Genomic DNA, 25,008 nt, shown 5'->3' with positions numbered 1-25,008 from the left:
AGGTGCCTTCATAAGCTCTGTTAGGACTAAATTAAGGTTCCATGGCAGTGGTGGCATCCTCTTGGGTGGTGCTATTCTTTTAGCCCCTTCCAGGAATCTTTTTACTACTTGTGATGTAAAGAAGCTCTTTCCTGTCTCTCCTCTTGTGTAGGCTACTATCACTGTTAGGTGTACCCTCAGCAAGGTGAAACTTGGGTTTGATTTGAGTAGGTGAGTTAAATATTTTAGCACCGTTGATTCCCTTGTCATCTTCTTGTGCAGTTTCTCCTTAATACACCATTCTGTGAATCTTTTCCATTTTGCCACTCAGCACCTCTGTGTGGTAGGCCTTCTTGCCTCTCATAGCACCTGCAGTGTGCTCTCCGGCAGTTTCAGATGTGCAAACTCTATGAGGCTCTCTGGCTCTGGGTGGAGTACCTCTCCGTTTTGCATGGTGAGTAAGTCCTTTCTTTTCCCGAATTTGTCTGGCGGTCCCTGCGCCATCTCCACGATTTGTGAGAACCATGACTGCCTGGCCCACTGTGCTGCCACTAAAATCAGCGTCATGTTGCTGGTTCTGCATTTGCTGAGCACCCTGTGCATCAGTGGTATCAGGGGAAAAGCATAGGCAAATATTTTCGACCAGCTTATCCAAAGGGCATTCCCTTGTGATTGTTATCTGGTTGCCTGGAAGCACAGTATCAGCATTTTGCATTCTGGTGTGTTGCAAATAGGTCTATTGTCAGAGTCCCCCACTTCTTGAATAGCCTTTGCGTTTCTTGTGCATTGAGCTCCCACTCGTGGGATGCTGATGCCTGTCTGCTGATTCAGTCTGCCTCCACGTTGTCCTTCCCTGGTAGGTGTATAGCTAAGAGGTCTATTCTGAGTGAGATGGCCCATCTCCATATGTCCTGCGCTAGGTTGGATAGTGCGACTGATTGTGTTCCTCCCGGTTTGTTGCTGTAGAACATTGTTGTGGTGTTGTCAGTCTGTATCAACACTCTTTGCCCATACAGTTGTTTCTAGAAGGCTTTTAGGGCGAGGAACACAGTCTTCAGTTCCAGGTAGTTGATGTGCCTAATCGCATCTGTTGGAATCCACAGGCCCGCACCTTGAGTTGGTTCATGTGTGCTCCCCATCCCTTCTGGGATGAGTCTGTGGTGATGGTCACTGTTGGGTTTCGTGGTGTCAAAGGCTTCCGCTCTGTTATGTTCTCCTTGTTCCACCACGCTATCTCCTCTTGCACTGCGTCCGTTACAACCACTAGATCTTCCTAACTCCCTGTAGGTTGTGACCATTGTTGTTGCAGCCATTCCTGGAATGGTCTCATGTGTAGCAGTATATTGAGGACCAGGTGTATGCAGGACGCCATCATCCCCATTATCTTGCTCGCTGTCCTCACTGTCAGAGCTCGCCCCTTCTGCTACTGACGTGTCTCCTTCAGCAGGGCAAGTGTTCTCTTGTCGCTGAGGAACACTTTGCTCTGTATGGTGTTGATATGTGCGCCGAAGAAGATCTTCACATGCTCTGGTTCCATTAAGGATTTCCCCCAGTGTATTGAGAATCCCAGTTCCGTTTGCGTTTGTGACCCATTGTGCATGTTTCTTGCATTGTTTGTAGTAACTTGCTTTTATGAGCCAGTCGTCGAGGCAGGGGTATACATGGATCCCTTCCCTCCTCAGGTGCGCTGCCACAGCAGCGAGGCACTTGGTGAAGACCCTTGGTGCGGATTTTAGTCCGAAGGCCAGGGAGGTGAACTGATAGTGTGCTTTGTTGATGGCAAATCTCAGTAGATATTTGTGCTGTCTGTTCATGAGAATGTGTAGGTAGGCGTCCTTTAAGTCTATTGTGGACAAAGTCTCCGTCCCTCATCTGAGGAATGACTTCTTGAAGAGATGTCATCTTGAATTGTTGTGTTCTTATGTATTGGTTTAGGAACCGAAGGTCCAGGATTGGTCTTAGTGTTTCGTCCACCTTTGGTACGAGGAAGTAGTTGGAGTACACTCCCTGGTTTCTTTCTTTGAATGGTACTGTTTCTATGGCTTCTTTGTGGAGGAGTTCTTGAGCTTCCTCTGTGAGTAGCGCTAGTTATTTTGCGGAGTGCGTTTTTTCTTTTCGGTTTCCTCTTTGGTCGTTTCTTTTCCAGTTCTATGCAGTATCCGAACTGTATGATGTTCAGTATCCATTTGTCTGTTGTTTTCTTCCATTCCTGTAAGAAGTGTTTTAGCCTGCCTCCTACTGGTGTTACATGTTCGTTGATCTTTTGTCCGCCTGACCCTTTTTTGCAGACTTTGTTGTGCCCCTCCCCTACAGGTGTCATGTGGGTGGGCACGGTTGGTGGTGAGGAGTCACTTTGAAGTGGGTTGCTGGCCCCCCCTTCTTGTTTGCCCTCGTCCATTCGCCCTCCCGCGAAAGGACTGGCCCCGAGGCTGGTATTGGCAGGTTTGTTTTTGCTGGCCCTGCTTTGCTTGGTTGTCGCCCTGGTAGCCCTGATGGGATGTCTGATGTGACGTTCCCGGCTGGTTTCCCCCTCTTCAGTTTGGCCGCCGTGGCGGTGTACCTCTCCTCATTCCTCTGAATTGCAAGGCCCCCACGGACCTTGCAGTTTCATTTTCCTTTGAGTTGGGTGAGTTTCTCATCCACTGGTGCTCTGAACAGCGTTTCACCATTGAAGGGGGTGTTCAGGATGTTATTCTGTACTTCCGGCTTGAAGCCTGATATTCTCAGCCAGCATGCCTTCTCTCTGTGACCTCTAACATCATGAGCCTGATAGACGTGTCTGCCACATCCAGGGCTGATTTTAGGCATGAGTTGGCTATATTCTTGCCCTCCTCCACCAGGTGTGTTGCCCTCCGTTGGTATTGCTCAGGGAGGTGTTTGAGCAGTTGTCCGACCTCGTCCCAATGCTGGTATGTATGCCTGTTGAGTAGGGCATTAGAGTAGGCAATGCGCCAGTGTACTGCTGCATTCCTCTCCATCTTCCTTCCAGTGAGGTCCATCCTCTTACTCTCCTTGCCAGGTGGTGGGCCTGAGTTTGTGGGGACGTTGGCCCATTTTCTGGCTGTTGCTGCAATGATGGAGTCAGCTGTGACGGATCCCTGGATGTAGAGAGGATCCTTAGAGGAGTGTTTGTATTTTTTCTGTGTCCTGGGTGTGACAGACCTGCAGCTTGCTGGTTCTTTGAATGCCTCTCTCCCCTGGTCCAGGACACTTGGTAGCATGGGGAGGAATGAACTCCTGGTTTGAGTGGGGAGCAGGCTCTCTAGGAGGAAGCAGGCTTTTGTGTTTTCTTCCTCCAGTTTCACTTCATAAGCTGCTGCCACATTCCTGATGACCATGTTGTAGATCCCAATGTCATCTGGCGGCGAATGCCTCGAAGTGTACATCTCCACGGCCTCTTCCGGGCTTTCAGCGTCGAGGACCTGCCAATCAAGGTCCTGCGCCACCGAGGATGCAGAGTCCAAACTCGTTCGCTGGTCTTCTTCGCCTTCCTCGAAATAGTATAGGCCCTCTTCCTCTTGGTGTTCCTGGGGCTCGGAAGTTTTCGGCGGCTCTTCGGCGTCGAACTCCTCCTCTTCCTTAACTTCGACGATAGTCATTGCCGGCTTCGCTGGGATGGTGAACCTCTTCATCCGCTCGTCTAATTCTCTTTTTCTTTGCAGGATGTTATCCATTTCGGCCTCAAGCCTTCTCTTTTTCCTTTCCATCTCGGCAGCCTGTTCGGCATTGAGTGATTCGGACGATCTCTTCGACGTAGACGTCTACTTCGAAGAAGCCTTCGGGTCCTTTTCCTTCGGCGTCGAGTGCTCCTTTTCGGGTGCGTGCTTCGATGACCTAGGCTTTTTGTGTGTCTTCGCCACCTGGGAATCCTTTGAGGGATCCGCTGGGCTGTTTGTCCCTGGATGCAGCTGCAGCCGTCAAAATTTTCGGCGCCAGTGCTCCTTTTGTGGACTTAGACTCTGTTTTTCGAGAGTCTGACTCAGGCTTTCGAGAGTCTGTTGGGGCTTTAGGGGTTGACGTCTCCTACCTCTTTTGCAGTTTTCTTATCGGTCTCTACGACCGTGAAGTCATCTGGTCCATCAGCGAGGTTGTCCTCTTCGTCACTGGAGAGGCCCAAGTCCCGAAGCGACGGAGTTTGGCCTTTTCCTTGCATGCTGTGGTTGGCTATCCTCTGCCTCTCTCTAATCCTGAGAGTCTTCAGCTTGAAGACGGAGCAGGCGTTGCCATCCTTGATTTCGTGGTCGACCGGCAGGCAGAGGTTGCAAACCGGGTGCTGGTCCTTCTGCACATACTTGTGGTGGCAATTGCGGCAGAATTTGAACGGGGTCTTGTCCATTCCTGCGCTCAGGGGGCCCCCTGTGTGCGCATTCTCAGTTTGACCTCGAAGTATTCGAAGTTCTTCTCCTTCTTTGTCGTCCCGGCGGTCTTATTCCTGGATGTATTCTCCAAACTTTTTCGGTACATTTCAGCTTTTTCCTTCTTTTCTCCAAAAACTCTGGAACCTCTTGGTGATGATCCAGACCCAACGGAGGAAAAAACAATCTGAAGATGGCGCCAAAGGTGGGAGCTTCCGCAGGAAACGTGCCGACGTCACAGGAAGTACACCAGAAGGTGGGACGTCGACGTCCACCTGGGCTACGAAAAAAAAAAGAAAGAAAAGACTACGATTCCAGACCCAACCACTAGACCGCGGAGTAATGCACAGCATAGTGAATCCAGAAATATTCACGCTGCAAAACCACTCCTCCCCTCCCGCAGAGCAGCCTGCCCCTCACCCTTAAAGCTGCTGTGCTTGCATCTAGAAAACATGACAATAACATTGAGTTATTATAATTTTCTTTTTTCTTAAACTGCCGAATAGCAGTAGGGAAACGTTCCTCTGCCTTTGTGAAGGAGCCGCCACAGTATACTACCATGGCTGCTAAGTGGAATTTGATAGAAGCATAGGCGAGCTGTTGGTCTAGATGTATCAGGTATCTAATGACTGTAGCCTCGTGTCCAATCTATTTTTTTCTGGTCTGTTACACCAAAGGTAGAATCTTTCCCATTTGCTGCTGCAACGTTTCCTTGTTGTTGGTCAACTTGTCTCCTTTAGAATCTTCATTGGCCTTCTTGGCAACTTGAGGTGCACAAATACTAAGTCTCAAGGAGACATACTGCCTGGTTGAGGGTATTTTGTTCCGGTTGCCACACATGCCCCCCCCCGTTAATTGATAACAGGTCTCGGTGTGCTGAGAGTGATATGTACTCATTTGGGATGTTTCCATGAGGTCTGAGAACAATGTCTGTTGAGCCCATTGTAGGGCTATCTGGATCAAGTTGACTTGCTCCTGTCTGCACTTTTGGATCACCTTCAGTATCACTGGAATTGGTTGAAAAGCATAAGCAAATCTACCTGACCAATACATCAACAGGGCATTCCCAAGTGACTTTTTAAAAAAAACTTTCTTTATTGGCATTTTCAGTAATACGGTACAGACATCAGTTAATTTACACATTTTGTCATAGCTACTTATCTTAGAAAGTAAAAGAAAACAACAAATCAGACGTTCTACACTCTGTTTTCCATACATCACATACCTACGACAGTATTCTGGCATGTTATTCATATCATCATATTTTATTCTCTCTAACATACATCCTGTAGTTTTGTGTTATCCCTCGACGTGGTACACGGGTCATTCTTTACACACAGTCCTGGCATAAAAGTCTTACCCACAAATCTACATTCATTATTTTTAACTAACATTCAGTTGTCGAATATCTATTTTTCATCTTCATCACTTCCGATACTCTGTAGGTAACTCGAAGGGTTCCCATATGTCTTGGGCCTGGAGCTAGGTGGGAGTAACTCCGCATATATATTATTTTGCTCATGATAGGATTCCCCAGTGACTCTGGGTGGTAAACGTGGATGAGAAGCTTTGGCATTTCGTGTTTTTGTGTGTTGCGACGAGGTCTACTTGCAGAGTCCCCCAGATCTGGAAGATCTGCCTTGACACTTCTTGTTTTAGTTCCCACCTGTGTGGTATTTGCTTTTCTGCTTAGCCGGTCAGCCTCTGTTTTTTTTTTCCCAGGTAGGTATATTGCTACTACTGATAGCTAGTTCACTATCACGCATTCCCATATCCCTTGAGCCAACGATGATAGTGGGTTGGATCTTGTCCTGCGCTGTTTGCTCAAGTAGTGCATTGCCATTGAGTTTTCCGTTTGAAGACCACACTCCCTGTAAAATGTTTCTGGAAGGCCTTAAGTGTCAGAAAAATATTCAGCTCCCGCATGTGTTGCACTGCTTTCTTAAGGACAAGATACCGCCGACGTTCAGCTTGCTCATGTAAGCTCCCCATCCCTTGTGACGGTCATGAAAGGAGTTGGTGGTTGCAATGGTTTCTGTTGTAATGTTACTGCATACTTTTCCTGGAATGCTATCACCCCTGACATTACATTAGTTCACAATCAATTCATATTGAGTTTGTGTGTGTTCTATTTTTGCAGACAGTTGCCTGCTGACTGGCAAAGGGGGTACCAGGTTTGGGAGTTCTAGACGTGATTTATAAAAGCCTTCATTTAATGCTTTGGTGTAAGACTTATTTGGCAACGATGTGCAAGTTATGCAGGTGCTGGGATGACTTAACAGTGGATGTATATTACGCCCCTGTCAATGCATTTTATGTGTTCAAGTGTTGGGGCCAGAGTGCTCCTGGATAAATAAGTGCCTGCTGCTAGAGTGTTGCCATTTAATGCTTTATTCCTTTAGGTCGAGACTGAGCAGGGGCGGAGTTTCAGTGGTGGGATTTTTATTCAAAGGCTGCGTACAGTTTATTATGGCAGCATTCAAAGTCTTCGCTGAGCGCACACCGCTTCATTGTATCGGAGACCCACATTTCCTTGAGAACCACTGATCACTGCGAGCGTGACCATGAACTTCCTGCTGGAGCTGGAACATGCTCTGCAGGAAGAATCATTGTGCGTCATTATCTCCATTGTGTAGGCCGCTTCTCACTGGCAAGCGAGGATTCATGTTGAGCATTCCTGTCTTCAGTGTTCAATGATGGCTCAAGCATTCAGCAGCACTGTCAGAGTAACGTAGAGTCAATTTCTGGGCAGAGTCTTTTATTTCATGGTATTACCAACAACGTTCACGGAATTTGAAGAAACCAGTTTCAACTCCTTTTCCTTTGGATTACGTTTAGGGTCTCAGCTATTAGAAAATATTGTTGTAACTGTACGGTGTAACTGTTTACTACTGCCTGGAATTTAGTGCGACTGTGGTGTTCGAGCGATATTTCAACTTAGTTTGCACTTATTTATTTGGGCTTTGCCACCGGGGTATCTGCTGCATCAGTCATGGAGTTGATCAGCCATAACTCCACCACCATTATTCCTCTCTCAGCCTGGTACCCCATCTATAGAACAGGAGGAGTGGGTGGATATTGTTAACAATTACCTGGCAGCCCTAGATGTCTGGAATGTTCCTATAGTAGGAAAAGGACCATGTTACTAAGCACTCTTGTGAAAAAGGGGCCGCACATATTTAAATAGTTACCCAAAGAAGCTGGTCAAGCAGGACACATGTGAGAAAGTGCCTCTTTTGCATGGTTAGCCCCCCACTTTCTGCCTGGTATTGATGTGGTTTCAAATTAAGTGCACAAACCCCAATTGGTACTTCTGCCCCCTGTAAGTCCTTAGTAAATGGTACCTAGGCCCTGCAAGCTGAAGAGGGTCCATTGGGACTCCTCTCCTGCTAACTGGGACAATGCCACTGTGAGGGAAAAAACAAAGTCAACATGGCACCATGGGTGCCATGTCAGCTAGCCCTGCCTGACAGTATGGGTAAGTCACCCCTCAAGCAGGCTTCACAGCCCTAAAGCAAGGTGCACTATAATCCAGGTGAGGGCACATCTGCATGAGCAGATGTACCCCTACAAATTTGGGAACCATTTCCCAATATTGTAAGTGCCAGTGAAGCCATAGAGAGTACATGGGTTGGGAACTCAACAACTCGAGTTCCACTACACCATGATGGCTTTACTGCATATAAGAGTGTTTGGTACCAAACTACTTCTTTCAATAAATCCACACTGATGCCACTGACCTCAGAGGTGCCCCCTGAATCCCTACCAACCCTGGTGTGGTCTCTGACCAGCTGTAGGCAGTCAGCCAACACCAGACATGGTTCAGGACCCCTGGCTGGAAAGCCCCTGCTTACTGGGACCAGAAACTATACACATCCTGGGCAGAGGTGTCATGCCTCCTCCCCCTTGGATGGTCCAGTGCTAGAAGATAGAAGCTTCAAAGGCCTGCTGCCTTTGTAACATAACATAACAGGTGTATTTGCAAAGCGCATGATTACCCGAAGGTGTCCTGGTGCTGAATAACAGATGTTTATTGTTACCCAACTCAATGGTACTCATTTTATCGACTTCAAATGGATAGAAGGCTGAGTGGACCCGCCGGGATTTGAACCTGTTACCATGAGGTCTAACACAGGCCCCTGAAGTGGCTGCTTCAATACTCTGAGCCACCAGACCCGGTTATGCGACCCCCAGCCTCAGCTGCTAGCAGCAGATAGCAGCCCCTGGTTTACATCCCCATTTTGGGCAGGAAAACCAGCAAAAAGATAGGCGGTGTGCCCATCTCTGCCAACCCCACCCCTAAGGTGAGGGGGAAGCGAGGTGAAGCATAACTTTCAATCCGTGCCATCTTGAAGAGGGGGGAACCCCTCTAATCAGGGTTAGGTGTATGCTACCTTCCATAAGAGGCTGGCATAATAGAGGGTGTAGCCACCCCAGGTAAGGTGCAGATAGGCCCTACCTGCTACTCCCCTAAACCGCCTCCTAAATTTTGTATTTAGGTGGCTCCCCCAGACCTGACCCTCAGATCTGTGTCAATCTAAGAAGAGAAGACACCCTGCAGCAGACGACTATAACTGCCTTGGCCCTGCCCTACCGGCCTGTCAACAGCTTCGGCGACCTGTCTTGCAACAATGACCCCGAAAACCCCTGGCAGGACTGCTGCCTGTCCGGAAGAAACAGACTCCAAAGACTCTGGATCCAGGAGGATCAGCTTCTCCAGCCCCCGGCCCGAGTGAGTGACCTGTGCAGTGAAGTCTCCCCTGTGACCCTGACCTCGTGTCCAGAGTTGGCTGGCCTCTACTGCCCTCCATGACGGCACCTCCAGTGTGAATCTAGAGGTTCTCCGCGACCGGCTCCAGTAAGAAAACTCAGATGTCCAAAAGCATCCCAGCACCCTAAGCCCCTGTGCCTTGGTTAGTGGAACCGACGGTGCCCCTACGACCTACTACATCCCAACTTACCTCGCTGTCGCTGGTCTACCTCCTGCAACCTCCGGTGCCACGAGTGCAGCCTCTATACCATCAATAAGATCCTCACAAAAAAGCATTGGGTGCCAGACGTTAAATTTGCACCCTGCACCCGGCCACCCCTGTGCAGCTAGTGGTATATGTTTGGTGCTTTGTGTGCCCCCCCCAATGCTTACCTAACCACCAATGCTTGGCCCCGGTGTAGGAAGCTGCTCCTTTTTGCATGGGTGACCCCCACGTTTTGTCTGATATTTGATGCTCCTTGATTAAGTGGGCCCTGGGTTCCTGCTAATCAAGTCCCCAGGGCTAGTATTCTTTCCCTAAAACAGTACCTTGTACCCCCAATTGGCACCTCTCTGGCCACATGTAAGTCCCTTGTAAAAGGTACCATGGGTACCAAGGGTAGTGGGATCAGGGAAGGCCTCTAAGGACTGAAGCAGATATTGTGCCACCCTTAAAGTCCCTGTACTTTAACACACACACACTGCAGGCTAATACCTGTCCCAAGATGCACTAGGCATAAGCCACAAGTGTGGATCAATCACAAATGTCAAGATAGTTCTTGTTTGAAAACAATGTTTTTGCTTCAATAATTGCACTGACATTGTTAGAGAGAAGTGATTTTATATTATCATTATTTGTTAATCAATTATTAACAAGGAATAAATGTTTAAATACATCACATGAATGTGTTCCCAAGTTGTTAAATATTAAGATACATCCCTTTAGTACTGCACACCTTGTCTAAGCCTTCTCAGGGGCTTGGCCTTGTTCTTTTACACATACCTGTGTGCCATGCCTACAACCCACTGCCCATGGTATAGTTAAGAAACCCCTCTTGCTGGGTGCACTATACGACTGGCAAGGGTACATTTGCATGAGCGCTGTACCCCTACAGTGACTAAGTCCAGTCTTAGAAATTGTAAGTGGAGTAAAGCCATAAAGGTTATATGGTCTGAGAGTTTGTCATTACGAACTCCACAGCACCATAATGACTGTACTGAATTCTGGGAAGTTTGGCATCAAACTTCTCAGCCCATTAAACCCACACTCATGCCAGTGTTGGATTTAAGGCCAAATGCACTCAGAGGGCATCTTAGAGATGCCCCTTGAAAAACAACCTAACTAGTGTCCTGGCTGCCACCCCAAGACATGTTTTTGGACCCCTGGGTCGAAAGCATCCTGTTCTCGGGTTCCTGAAACAAAGCACATCCTGGGCAGAGGTGCCAAGCTTCCTCGTCCAGGATGGGCAGGGTCCACAAAGAGGAAGTGTCATATTCTTGCCGCCTTTGTAAGCTGACTCAGCCATTTGCTGCTCCCAACAACTGGCCCCCACTGGTTCTAGCCCCCAATTTGGGAGGGAGAATCAGCAGGAAAACCAAGATAGGAGGAGAGGTGTGCCCACCTTTGCCAACTCCGCCCCTCAGGTGTAGGAGGTGAAGCACAACTCTGAGTCCCCACCATCTGGAAGGGGAGGAGCCAGCCAACCAGAGAGAGGATTTATGCCCCCCTCCCACTGGAGGGTGGCATAATAGGGGGTGTACCCTATCCAGTGAAGGGACCCATTGTTACTGACCTTTGTCTACCTGAAACACCCCTACATTTAGTATTTAGGGGCAACCCCAAACCTTGCCTCCTCAGACAAGCAAGAAGAAGGACCGAAGAGCCGTTGTGAAGGAAGAAGAGGACACCAACTGACTTGTCCTCAGCCCTACCGGCCTGTTCCAACCTCAAAAGGCTCCAGCGGAATCAAGGTGGTCCTGCAGCCAGCAGCTTCCGGAACCCAGAGGACCTGCCCTGCCTTCATTGCAAAGACGTTCTCCTGTGAGCACTGGACTTGGCCAAGAACCAGACTCTGGGTCCGAGCGAATCCACGAGTCTGCACCACTCTGCAGCCGATGCCTACGGCTCAACACCACGAGGAGGTCCCACCCCAGCGAACCTGACCCGGGATCTGGCGATACCTGACCTACCTCAAGCCTCCCGATGACGCCTGCAGCCTCGGTCTGGAGGGTCCCCCCGACCACGACAAAAGCTGGTAAGGATACCAGACGCCTAAAGACACCTGTGCAAACGCCCCACAGCCTTGGGTGGCCCAACCAACAGTGTCCAGGCAACTCCCTGCATCCCAACTTACCTCTCCAACCAGTGGTCGCCTCCAGGAAGTCGGTGGTTGTCTCCAGGAAGTCTCCTTGCCCGAACCTGCATCTTTGTTCTGACCGGAGGACTCCCATTGAAAACAGGGCATCCAATGCCGACCCTGCACCCGGCCACCTCTGTGCCGCTGTGGGTGCACCTTGTGTGCTAACTTAGATCCTTCTTTACCCTGAGCTTAACCATAGGAGCTTTGCTCCCTCAACCCAGTGGCTTGCCCATGAGCAGCCACCAACCAACACCCCCATAGCCTAACATTGGGCCTCAGCATTCCCAGTGCTGCGGAGGGTGCTTTTTGAGTGCATCCTTGACCTTGGGGGAACCCTTCTTCTAACCCCAAAAACACAACCCTAAAGACCGTTTACTTACCTGCAAACCAATAACCCCCTTTTCTCCATAGGATTGCATTGACTGTTTTCCTCTGAAAAACTTTTAAGTGTTGAGGGTGTTTGTATGGAAACATGAATAACTGTTTTAATGAAAACTGTTTTACTTACCTTTTATCTAGGAAATGTCCCAATGTGATATCTAGGCATATCACACAGAGTAGTAAAAGTAATCCAAAAGTAATTTCAACTGTATTGGAATATTTTACAAACCTGTAACAAAAGTCATTTTCATCCAGCTTGCTTGTTGTTCAATCTGTCTTGAAAAGTACAATTCTATTTACCTGTACCAAGTCCTGCTTGGTTTTCAAAATAAAATACAACTAAAGAAATATTTTTTATACAAAAAATTGGAGTGAGTTCAGTCTGAGTGTGTGACATCATTTCTTGCCTGCGTGTACAATAAATGCTTAACACTAACCAACCTCTGATAAAGCCTTACGGCTCGCCCACACTAGCACAAATAGAGTAAGGTATTATCTATTTTTCCCTCCGTAAGCCTTTGGGGATGCACTAAACTCTGTGCAAACTATACCTTACTTTGGTATAGTATATACAGAGCCAGCTTCCTACAGCATCTGCTTCCTGGCAGGGTAACTGGACTGCCAATTACCACCGACTTGGACATAATAACTCTGAAAGTACCCTGAACAGCACTATTTACTTTTGTGGAATCCCTTATTTTTGACTGGTGGGTTTTAACCCACAGAGCTGCATCTAGACTCAGCAGTGATTATAACAGAGGGCTAGGCTCACCATGGCTAAAATAAAAGAAACATCCCCAAGTGTTGTAAAAACTGTATCTTTTTATGTCATTAAGCCCTATTCTTATTTGCAGAAATTGCAGACAGGACACAGTTTATGGAATACTATTTACTATGTTGTGCCGTATCTTTTTGTAAACACTACCACCTCCTAGTCTAAGCACTGTCTGCTCGATTTCAATACCCTAACATAGATAGTACACAAAGTGAACAACCTGGCAGTCCATTTGGAGAGCAAATGTACTGGTGGGCTTGAGCACCAGTAGTAAATGACAGTACATGCACAGGATACTACAAGGGGCCATTCCCTGCCTCAACAAAGAGGTCTCTCCTTATGAATACCTTCTAAAGAATTAATCCTGCCAGATATTCAGTCTTTTGGGTGCATCTACACACTTAAAAGCAATTGTTAATTTCTTTCCAGCACAAATGTGTGGGGTGTCTGACTATGGTGATCCTGGAACAGGGTTTTCATTTGTTTCACAAGTGGGATTCCACCTAGCCACTGTGGTACAGGATGGAGTGCGGATGTCAGAAGGGAAAGGTGGACATCGTCGTATGCTTTCCCATGATGGTAAATATTTTACAGCAAGTAACCTTTTTCAGGATCTACTGATGGAGAGGTTGCCAGCCTTAATAAAGGGTTCTGGAGAACCTCAAAAACACGGCGACTGATATAAGGAGATACTGACCCAATATCTCTTTTCAATCATAGCCAAAATGAAGTTCACATACCATCCCTGCCATCATCATGTCCTGGTCTGCTTCTGCCTGCTTCTTCTTGAGCTCCTTCTCTGCACCTTCTAGCTGCGTGAGCATATCCCCAACTTCCTTGTCCAAGTCAATTGCATCAGAGAAGGTCTGGTTGGCATCAGACTTGGTTTTGGCAGCATTCTAAAAAAAAAACAGACAGGCATAAATCAACAGCAAAAACCTTCAACAGTAACACTCTATATAGTCCCTCTCTCTACAGTGTTCAACTTTTATAACGGGAAGTAGAAACCCAGTGTCAAAGAGAGCGAACGACTATGGTGAATAAATTCAACAACCAGAAGGTAAACGCTGTATTGTTACAGGTCTCTGTTGAGTTTAAACCTGAACAGAAGGTGAAATAGGTGTCTTGTTTCCATTGAGGACCCTCTGACCACACAACAAAGCAATTTGTCACACCATTCTTACCAGCAACATATTAACAGATGCACAAATTTTAGATGGCAGTCAAAAGCTGGTGTCTTTCGTTAGCAGCATGGACAACACACAAGATACTGCCTATTATTTCTACATCTGCAACTTTACCTTTTGGACAGAGTTTGCAATCTTTTCTGCATCTTCAGCCCTCTTTTTGGCCTCTCTGGCATCGGCAGCAGCATTTCCCAGTGCGGTCTCTGCTTGTTTGGTCTTATTATTGGCATCTGCAATCGTCTGGCTGATGGCTGGGATCTTTTTCAAAGCCTCTTCGGCTGCAGTCTTGTTATCGTTTACACGCTGATCAAAATCTGCGGAATAAAAGCCACAATTATTTCCTCCCAATAAAACTGTTAAAACCAAGATCATACAAGTGAAAAAAAAATCACGGAGTTAAAGGAAAACGTTTCTTACAATGTAAGCATCGTTTGTGGCATGTAGTGATGTAGATCCACATGCTATGCATACTGGTGCCATCTAGCGTTGGGCCCAGATGTGTGCAAGAAGTCTTTAGAGACAAGTGGTACAGCAACTCATTCTCTTGTTGGTAATGGTCATCAACTCCATTGTTAAGATTGTTTTCCCGCACAGCGGGTGAGGATGGAAAGTAAAGCGAACCGATGTATAGAGATGTTCACGCAAAAGAAAGAAAAGGCATAGTAAAGGACACTGCAATGGACACAGGAGTCTGGGGAGGAGGATGGGCAGAAGTAAATCTACAGCACTACATTCCGCGATCAGATGCTAACAGGGTAACATTTTCTAATCAAGGGATGTTGGTTGTAAATACACATGCTTTGGATAGACTAAAGCAGTCCACTCAAAAGTGGCGACTAGTCTGTGGGTGTGCCAGTAGAGTAAAAGTGTACGGAGTGCCACCTGGTCGATATTGACTTGTTGGCGAGCTAGCACAGCCACACTGCAATGTAAAAGTGTGTGGTGTGGACCAGGTAGCTGCTTTGTATGTCAACTATTGGAATATTCCCCAGGAAGGCATTTCAAGTGGAATGGGCTCTTGGAGGAATGGGCTAAGTCCACTAACCTTTATCATAGCAAGAGAGGAACTGAAGGAGGCAGAAGTGGAGGGGCTCAAATGGAGGACCCATGATTTTTGTCAGTACATGGTTGAGGTTCAATGTTGGGGCCAGTGGGACAAAAAAGGGAATGATTCTCTTGAGGCCCTCAATGAAAGCCTTAATGGCTGAAATTCTGAAGAGAGGTCTCTTGTCTGTACTGAAGAGAGGCGACCCCAGGAGGCAGGTGTAGCTGCATGGAGGAGAAGGCTAATCCACAAATCAGCAAGTAAAGTAGGTAGCAGACAAGGTGCTATACTGTGACCGTTAAAGGGTCAATGTGTGTTGGGTGACAGTAGTACACAAACCTCTTCCAGTTCGCTGCATAGCAGGCAAGAGTGGTAGGTTTGTGTGCTTTCTTGAGCATGCTGAAGCAATCAGGTGGATTATTAACCCCTTGCGTGCGGGGCGTATTTTCCGCCTGTGCTGACTCCGCCTTGCGCGGGCGGAGTCATGACGGAACGGTTCCGTCATCAGCACAGCTCAACCGATGCTGATGACGGAACCGTTCTGTCATCAGCACGCAAGGGGTTAAGGTATCCAAATACTAGGACCTCAAGAGCCAGATTGCAAGGTTGATGGACCAGAGATCTGGGCTCCAGATTTTGCCATGGTTCTGCATGAGAATGTCCAGCTTGTTGGAGAGCCTCTTGTGCAGACCAGTGAGAGTTTCAGCAGAGTTATGAACTAGGGCTGGCTGGCCCATGTAGATGCCTGTAGGAAAGTGCCCCTTTTTGCATAGTTACCCCCTAACTTTTTTCCGTATACCTGATGCCAACTTGACTAAGTGTGTGCTGAGACCCTGCTAACCAAGCCCCAGATCCTGTGTTCTTTGCCAAAACTGCATCTTTGTTTAAACAACTGGGACACCTCTGGGCCACATGTAAGTTCCCTTTAAAAGGACTTCTGGTACCAAAGGCCTTTGACCAGAGAGGATCTCTGAAGGATGTGACATTTATTATGCCACCCTCAGAAACCCCTCACCTCAACACCAACACATTGCCATTGTAGGTTGCGTGTTTTGGTGCAGACTAAACTGAAGAGTCGACATGGCACACATCCATGGGTACAATATCTACCCACCACTTCCTGTGGCACCCTTCTGGCAGGCTTTACAGCCCTAAGGCAGGTTGCACCATACCACAGGTGAGGGCATATTACCGCCCCATCTCACTCCTTCCTTTCCCTCGAGAAAGCCATCAACAATCAGCTCGCCGCCTTCCTCGAATCCAACAAATCCCTCGACCCTTCACAATCCGGCTTCCGAGCCAAACACAGCACGGAGACCGCCCTCATCGCAGCAACTGACGACATTCGGACACTACTGGACAATGGAGAAACAACCGCACTCATCCTACTTGACCTCTCCGCAGCATTCGACACAGTCTGCCATACCACCCTTATCAAACGCCTTAGCAACGTCGGGATACAAGGTAAAGCACTAGACTGGATAGTCTCGTTCCTCGCCGGAAGAACTCAGAGAGTCCGCCTCCCCCCCTTCAGATCAGAGGCCACCGAAGTCATCTGTGGTGTACCACAAGGATCTTCACTCAGCCCCACCCTCTTCAACGTATACATGAGTCCCCTCGCATCCATCGCACGCAAACACAACCTCAACATCATCAGCATCTCCTACGCAGATGACACACAGCTCATCCTCTCCCTCACCAACGATCCCAGTACCGCCAAAACCAACCTACACGAAGGAATGAAAGAAGTAGCCGAATGGATGAAAGACAGCCGTCTAAAACTGAACTCGGACAAAACTGAAGTCCTCATCTTAGGCTCATCCCCCTCCGCCTGGGACGATTCTTGGTGGCCACCGGCCCTGGGAATTGCACCCACACCTGCTGACCACGCACGTAACCTGGGTTTCATCCTAGACTCCTCCCTCTCAATGACCAGACAAGTCAACGCCTTCACCTCATCTTGCTTCAACATCCTACGCATGCTTAAAAAAATCTTCCACTGGATCCCCACCGAAACAAGAAAAACGGTCACCCACGCACTGGTTACCAGCCGACTGGACTACGGAAACACCCTCTACGCCGGAACCGCCGCCAAACTCCAGAAAAAACTCCAACGCATCCAAAACGCCTCAGCCAGACTTATACTGGACCTCCCCCGCCGAGCTCACATCTCCGGGCACCTGAAAGACCTCCACTGGCTTCCTGTCAACAAGAGAATAACGTTCCGCCTCCTTACCCACGCACACAAAGCCCTCTACGACCTAGGACCCGACTGCCTCAACACACGCCTGTCCTTTTACACCCCCCCCCCCCGCCAACTGCGATCATCCACACAAGCCCTCGCCGCAATCCCACGCATCCATAAATCCACCATGGGAGGAAGATCCTTCTCCTACTTAGTGGCCAAAACCTGGAACTCTCTCCCCACCCATCTCCGCCTTACCCAGAACTACCTCACCTTCAGAAAACAACTAAAAACTTGGATATTCGACAAATAAACTTCCCCTTCCCCCAAGCGCCTTGAGACCCTCTGGGTATATAGGGCGCTATACAAATTTCAAACTTGAACTTTGAACTTGAAGTAATTGACTAGACAGCACAGGGGCATATCTGCTCATGCAGATATGCCCTCACATATAATAAAATGCACCCTGCCTTGAGCTATAAGGGCTGCAGTAGGGTTGACATACGTATTGCCCATGACAAAAAGGGGCACTTTGCCATACTGGAATCTGGAGATTTGCTGATTGGACATGACACAGCTTCTGAATGGCTGGTAGGTTTAGGTAGTGACAACCACTTATGTATTAGGTATAGGAAAAGTCACAAACGTTGATGGCTTAAGTACATGATTCAATGGCCTGTACAGTTATGCAATCTTTTCACACAGCACATTCTTATATGGCATACCATATGTTCAAGGTTAGATCGAGTTCAGCTAATGTGCATTGAATTCCTTGCCTCTAGAGCTTTTACTTTCAACTAGTGTTGGTACCACCTTTAGTTTCTGCTCCTCACAACACTGTGGCGTCCGTCAGGGTTCCATTATATCCTCTCTGCTATTCAACAGATACCTAACCCCTTTACCGAACCGGATTAAATCAATCAACTTCACTACTATGCAGATGACCCACAATCATTTTAAAAATAGGTGGTCTGGACGACCTCTACAAATTAAGACTTGATGACCACCTTTGGGCTACAAATGACGAATAGCCATGTGAAGCTAAATACTGCAAAGAGATTATAATCAGTGGAAATTGTCACAAAACCAAGCCTACCGCCATATGGCTTCAGGAACAGGAGGCACCTTCAGCAATATCAAGAGAAGTCAGAAACCTATTGGTAACCATGGATTCAGACCTATGTTTGATACTACATGTTAACAATGTCAGAGTGCCTTTCTACGCAGTGGAAACACTACATTGCACACTCCCCTAATGTGGACACCAACAGAAACTGCAAGCCATACTCAACTTCAATGTCCAAGCCGGACTATGCCAATAGCCTATACCTTGGCGTACCAGCATTCATCATAATACCATACAACATTTTGCTGCAAGACTTCTTCACTGCCTTCACCCAAGAAAACACATGACTCCAGTATAGCAATCACTCCACATGCTACCTATAGCTAGAACAGCAATAATCAAGGACCTGTGCATTACCCACAGAGCCTCCAATGAAATGTATTGCTAAACCGATGAGCTAAATTCAAGCAATATAAACTAAACAGGACACTGCACTCCAGGGTTGCACCACTTATCCCACCTTACTATAAGACATGTGTAGGAGGCACTCCTTTCTCAGTACAATCCCCCAAGGTCTGGAACAAACTACTAGTCAGAACTCGAAGCATCCAGGTGCATACACATCAGAAGACAGTTTAAAACATGGCTTTTTCTAAGATAATTACACCACCACACATTTTGGCTACAGAACCCTGAAATACAATCATTCTCAAGCTAAATCTTCTGTTTACAATCCACAGATTGTAAACAACCCAATTAAGTAAACTACTTTCGGTAGACAGGTAAGTTAACCCCTTCGATGATGACGAGCTCAGCTCGTCATCAGCCACGGGGGGCGTGTGCGGATGACGAGCTGAGCTCGTCATCTAACGCGGCTTTTACAAAAAAGCCGCGTAGCGGAAAAATCACCTCCGCAGCGATGCGGTTAAGGAGTGCCAACCTATTGTTTGATGGGGTATTATTTAGTTCTGCAAATTCATAGATAAAATTTCTGGCCAACACGTATACCAGTACAACAGTACTGTTGCAGCAAACTGTAAATTACACCTCATACACTGACATAAGAGATCTGCTATTAGGGTTGCACTGGTGATAAACAATCCTGGTCTCATAAAGGTGTGACTGATTTAGCATTGTTGTACTCTTCTTGAAGTCTGGGAGACCATTTCTGTGGCTATCTCACCATAACCAGTCAATCGTATAAGATGCGCTGTTCCTACCACAAGTGTTTTAGTGAAGAACCTGACTGTGGATTTTATGCCTAAGGGTAGGATTTTTACTTGGTAAAGGACTCCCTTCATGAACCTACGAAATCTAAACAGGGTTTATAGGGATGCCCTTTCTAGCAGCGGTATTACCTCTTGCAAGGTTGTCATTTGGAAGCATTGCATTTTTTAAAACCTGCTCACAAACCTCGATCTGGGATAAGTCGCAGTCAAGTCTTGCCTGGGTACTAGGAATAAATCAAAGTATACACATACATTTCTTTTTTTGAGAGGGACAATGTCTATGGCATTCTTCAGCAGCAGTTAACACTTCTGCTTGTAGGATTTGCAATTCTTTCTTGTATAACCGGTGATTTAGTGGTCTTTTCTGAAGTTTCTGTTCAAAGTCTATACAATAGAAGACTTAATATGTTGAACACTCATTTGTCTCTGGTAATTGGCCTTTATCCTCCCTTACAGTTGCTGCGTGCGTGTGCTGGGGGTTGGGAGTGGGAGGGGTAAATAAGGGAGGGGTCATGAATGATTGACTTGGATGAGTCTGAAGCAGCTCCTCTGCAGTAGTATCTTGGTTTTACTTTGCCTCAAAAGTGGGCTACAAGAATAGACTCCCTGTGATTTGCCTTTGGACCGGTGTACCATAGGCTGGCCTACCCTCACCCTCATGTCAGATCCCCCTTTTAAAAAGGAGAGTCTTTGTGGCTTTGGTAGACGTTTGCTGCCTTCACTGCCTCAAGAGTTTGTCCTAAACATGTACCAAACAGGTGGTTTCCTATGAGGGGCATATCTACAATATTTGCCTGCACCTCTGGTTTGAACCCGGAGATGTGCAACTAGGCATGCAGACTCTGGACTGTGCCAGTGGTAAGTCTGCTTGCAGTATATGCCGAGTCTAAGGCAGATTTTAGGTATGAGTTGGCTATGTTCTTGCCTGGTTCAACAATTTTTATAGCACTCTTGTGATATTCCTCTGGAAGGTGTGACATAGGATCTAACACGTCCTTCCAGTGTGGGGGGTCCTTGCCTCTTTAGAGGAGCGCTGGAGTTGATATCTGCCATTGAGTGGCAGATGCTCTGGCCATCTTCCTATCCACTACCTCCACCTCTTACACTCTTTGGCTGGTGGAGGTCCCATAGATACAGAATACATGGCAATATTACTCATTTTCGAAACAATTAGTAAGTCTGCCTCAACATCTACCTGAATATAATTTGTGTCTTTTGAACACGTTCTATACTTTCTCTAAGTGAGGATTCAGGTAAGTGTAGTCCTTCCTTTTTAGTGGGACTAGAGGTCAGGTAGACAGTGAGAGTAATGCAGTGAAAAATTAGACAATTAAACCTTGATCCTAGGAACCAGGTGCCCAGAAAAATAAGGTAAAAGGAGAATGAACTGATAGCCTACATCTCACCAAGTCACTGAGCCGAGGTAAGCGCAATCAAGAACAGTCATTAAAGAAGGAACCACAAAGACCAACTTTGCAAAGGCTCAAGCAAATAACCTGTGCAACAAGTTACAGTCCCACTGAGGCATAACAAAGGGAGAAAGGGCAAACAAGTAAGTCAAACTAGTTAAATGTGTACATATAGGTTTAAACAAAAATACCTGCTATGGTACACAAAGAAAAGTCAAAACGACAGTTAAAAGCCTTGCAAGGCCAAAGAAAGGGCCCAACACATCAGATAAGCACGTCTTGAAGAGGCTGAATTTCTTCTCAGCCCAACAGGAAACAAAATAGGACTAATAGAATTGAAAAAATATTTTGGCCCGAGGTGACGGGTTAAGAAGATTACATACACCACCTCAACAGGCAGATGATAGGAACTGACTGTCAAAAGTGCCCATGCCCCTAAGAGCAGAGAAGGGCATGGACAGGCAGAGCAGATCAGAGAACCACTCCCTTCAAGATCACTCCAGCACTACTAAGATCAAATGCACACAATCCTGATTGATCTTCCTCAAAGCCTGAGTAAAGAGAAGCATTGGAGAAAATGTGTAGAGCAAATTGAAGTCCCAGGAACGAGTCTCCCAGGGCACCCTGCAGAAGAACCCCGAGGTGCAGAACTCTGGGCACCACTTGTTATAACAGTGGCAAAAAGGTCCACTAAAAGAGTGTCTAATACCCTCAAGACAGAATGGACTGCTTGAATATGAAAGAGGCACTCCGTCAGTAAAATGGCAATAAGTCATCAGACCACATGTTCAGCAAGTACATCAGATGGTTCATAACCAGCAATACATTGTGAGCCTGAGCCCATCACCTGAGTGCCTACAGACACAGGGGGTACTATCGCCACAACACAGTGTTCATAGGTGCACCACATTGGGGCTCTTATCAGTCATGACTGGCAGCCATTAAATGCGTCTGGATGACAGGAATGCCTCAAGGGAAAGTCAGATCAACCAAAGCTCAACCTGGTTTATATACCGGTTTATACCCGGTTTAGCCTTGCCAGACAACTTTCAGGACTCAATAGTGTGATGTGAAGCCCTGCAAGCAAGACAAATGATTACGCAATTGCCCCATTCAAGGGCAGATAGAAGTGGTTTGGGCAGGAAGAGGAGGACTGTTGCTGCTGTCCACAACGGCGTCTCGAACCGCCATGCCGCAAGTAGCTTCAAAAGAGCTCATTGGGCTGCTGCACAGGCTGCAAGCACTGGCACTGGTGAGAGCACTTCTCAGAAATATCCCCTGAACTGGCAGTACTATTGATGGGGTAAACTTTCTTGCTGAAAAGACATGCTTCGAAGGGTATGTCGATAATGGTTGCCTGGTCACACGATAACCCAGCAGAGCATATCAAAGTGTGGTGGTGGAAGAGTATGGTATAGCCCACGGACCTAGTCACTGAATTCACTTGGTCCAAGGGAGAGTAGAGGATTTGTTTCGGCTAGAATGACTTCATGAGGTGTCACAGCAGGTGTGCAGTTTGAGCTGGTGGAAGTGCCTAATTGGGGGCAATGAAGGCGCCTTGGGGGCCATGAGGGGCAGAAGAGGGAATCTGAGCAGACTTACTTCCTGAAGGCCGCAATTTGCAGGGGGAAGGTTTCAGGGGTCAGGAAAGCAAGACGCAGTCCAAAGCTTTTGCGCCCAGAATCTGCGCTGGCTTGGAATCAGGCATCAACGTTCTCTCCATCAAGTCAATCAAAATAGACACCGGGATATGAAGTTGCTGAATCCAAGATGTAGAGCGGGAAACTAGTCAGGAAAGTGAAGAGTCACTCTTGTACACTCTTTTGGAGGACTTCATCTTTTATTCGGGGAGGCTCGTTTAAAGGAAGTGCAAGCCTACGATGAGCCAGAGTGGGACCTGGAGGCGGAATGACACCCCCTACCCCGGTGTTCGTCTTGAGCACTGACATTTTGGTTCCCGCTCCTTTATGATCTTTGTGTGCATACAGCCACACTTCTCAACACTTAGGATTCAGGTTTGGAGCCCACACACCATAAGCAGACAATTTGTGGGTCACTGAACTTCCTCTGCCTGCCACACAAGTAGCACTGATAACACCCTTACAATTTGGGGGGATATATTATTTTTATTTAAAATTGCAAAAAAACTATTTATTGAAAAACATTTCCAAGAGAACAACTCCAGATCTCCGTGTTGAGCGATGAAAAATAATGGATGCCAGTATGGCACTCTGTGTGACTGTGATGTTATGTTGGATACTGGAGCCGAGCCAGAGCTGTGGAGTCATTTACTGGCACATGAGAGCTATTTTAAGTTTCCAGATACAGTCATATACTTTGGGAATGTCAAACTGAAAGGGATGTGCACAACGTAATATCCATAAGAAGTTAGGCCCTTACAGTTTGATTTCTGCCCTTATTAAAGTCCAGAGTGACTGAAGTTTTTCTTGCTCACCCTGGCTGGGTGTTGTGCTCGTGCCCCGTTGACTGTGGCTCATCTTTACCCAGAACTGCTTGAAACATCTCTCTAGTGCTTACTGTCATGGTAATTACAGTGTGTGTGGAGGGCACAACTGGACACCAGCTCAATATTCCAACTACTAGAATGGAATTTTGAAGTGGGCCCAGTGTTTGCCCCTGGTAACTCAAAATCTTGACAGCGGCCAACCAGTTTTGCTTTATTGGTGTTGGCCCACTCAAGCTTTTATTCTCTTTGAAAACTTTACACATTTTGTGAGATAAGTTGGGTCTTTGGATTCAGCACTTTTGAACTGTGTTTCATTAAACTCTATGCAGCTATGGTAACCCCGACACCAGGACACTAATTCACAGCTGCCACCCAGAACACATTTTCAAACATGGTTTCCTTGATCATGTGCACACTTTTCCCTATTTAATGGGATCAGAAGCTAGGTATACAAGCACCACAGAATGCAACCAATCTTCAAGCTCCAATACCTCAAAGTAAAGAAATGTGGTTTATCATCACAGACTAATTTATAACTTTCCTTATGGCTCTTCTGGGCCAATATTTTTCCCTTCAGTGTTGTAGTATCTCAGTTTGTAACCCCTACAATCACAACTGATTTGCCTCGTGTTCAACCTCAAGATGGTTGTGTCCTGGGATAGCTGCATACACATTTTATTCAGTACCCTATATCAATGTGGGATGGGGGGGGACGGGGGGGGGACGAGGTGGGGGTCATCCATCAACATAAAACACTCATGTGTCAAAAACTGTTTGAAGAGAAAAATCATGACAAGCTACATTTGAAATAAACCCCACACTTGACTACTGAGTCCCCCTTGCCACACCAAGCCACTGTTATATCTGCAATCCAGAGGGGGGGGGGGGCGAGGTGGGGGTCATCCATCAACATAAAACACTCATGTGTCAAAAACTGTTTGAAGAGACAAATCATGACAAGCTACATTTGAAATAAACCCCACACTTGACTACTGAGTCCCCCTTGCCACACCAAGCCACTGTTATATCTGCAATCCAGATCGCAGAAACAAAAATCTAGAGAGGATGCTCTGCCTAAGAGCACTGGGGACACTTCACTTGTGAGCAAGTAAGTTACTTTTTAAATCTGTTTGCAAAGTTCCAAACCATTATGAATCTACCCACACGATGTCTGAAAAAATGCCTTCCGATAGGGTAAATAAATCCTGCTTAATCTCTCATTTAAGGGGCACAAGCTTTCCCTTTCTAAGCATTATTTCCATACCTCTCAGGTTGTTAAGAATATCACGGGCCTCTTGAAGGGTAGCCTTTCCTTTCTTTGCAGCCTCTTCTGCAAGTGCCTTGGCAGCATCTGCTCGAGCCAGCAACTGATCTGCAGTCTGAAACCAGATAAAAGATGTCATTGCAGACAACCGGACACTCCTGAGATTTTCTCAGTGCATGCACTGCAAGATGTCTCATCCTTTGAGACTGTGTGGCAGGAGGTTAAATAAAGGCCATGGGTAGTTTCAAAGGGTGCTACATGAAAGCTTGGAATTGTTTTTAAACTTAAATATATGTCAGAGAAACAAATCTAAGAAAACAAAAATAATAAAACAAAACACTTACCTGCTGCTCAGTCTTTCCTTTCTCCAGAAGATTTTTCACTTCCAGTTCTTTCCCCTTCATATCCTCTCTCAACTCATCATAATCTTTAAGCTTCCTGGTAATCAGCTGATCCAAGTCATCTGCCTCCTTCTTGATCTTGTTTGCCTCATTCTGCATGTCAAGAGAAAGGAGTACACATTCAGGAACTTATAGAATGTATAGAGTGCAGTACG

The 25,008-nt window shown here is 46.8% G+C and overlaps 1 protein-coding gene across 1 annotated transcript in view; it reads right to left on the bottom strand.

Annotated features, from left to right (window-relative positions):
- The window catches only part of LAMC1 (laminin subunit gamma 1), a 343,593-nt gene that overhangs the window by 22,062 nt on the left and 296,523 nt on the right, over positions 1-25,008 (bottom strand). The window contains exons 23-26 of the mRNA XM_086955666.1: positions 24,797-24,946; positions 24,453-24,567; positions 13,902-14,101; positions 13,341-13,499 (exon numbers count right to left, since the gene is read on the bottom strand). Of these exons, the coding sequence (XP_086811792.1) occupies positions 13,341-13,499; positions 13,902-14,101; positions 24,453-24,567; positions 24,797-24,946 (624 nt within the window). The remainder of the gene's footprint in view (positions 1-13,340; positions 13,500-13,901; positions 14,102-24,452; positions 24,568-24,796; positions 24,947-25,008) is intronic.

The sequence above is a fragment of the Lissotriton vulgaris genome, chromosome 1_1, assembly GCF_964263255.1.
Source record: "Lissotriton vulgaris chromosome 1_1, aLisVul1.2, whole genome shotgun sequence".
In the NCBI taxonomy this organism is placed as follows: Eukaryota; Metazoa; Chordata; class Amphibia; order Caudata; family Salamandridae; genus Lissotriton; species Lissotriton vulgaris.
Note: the sequence above shows the minus strand (reverse complement) of the source record. Positions and strands in the feature narration are given on the sequence as shown.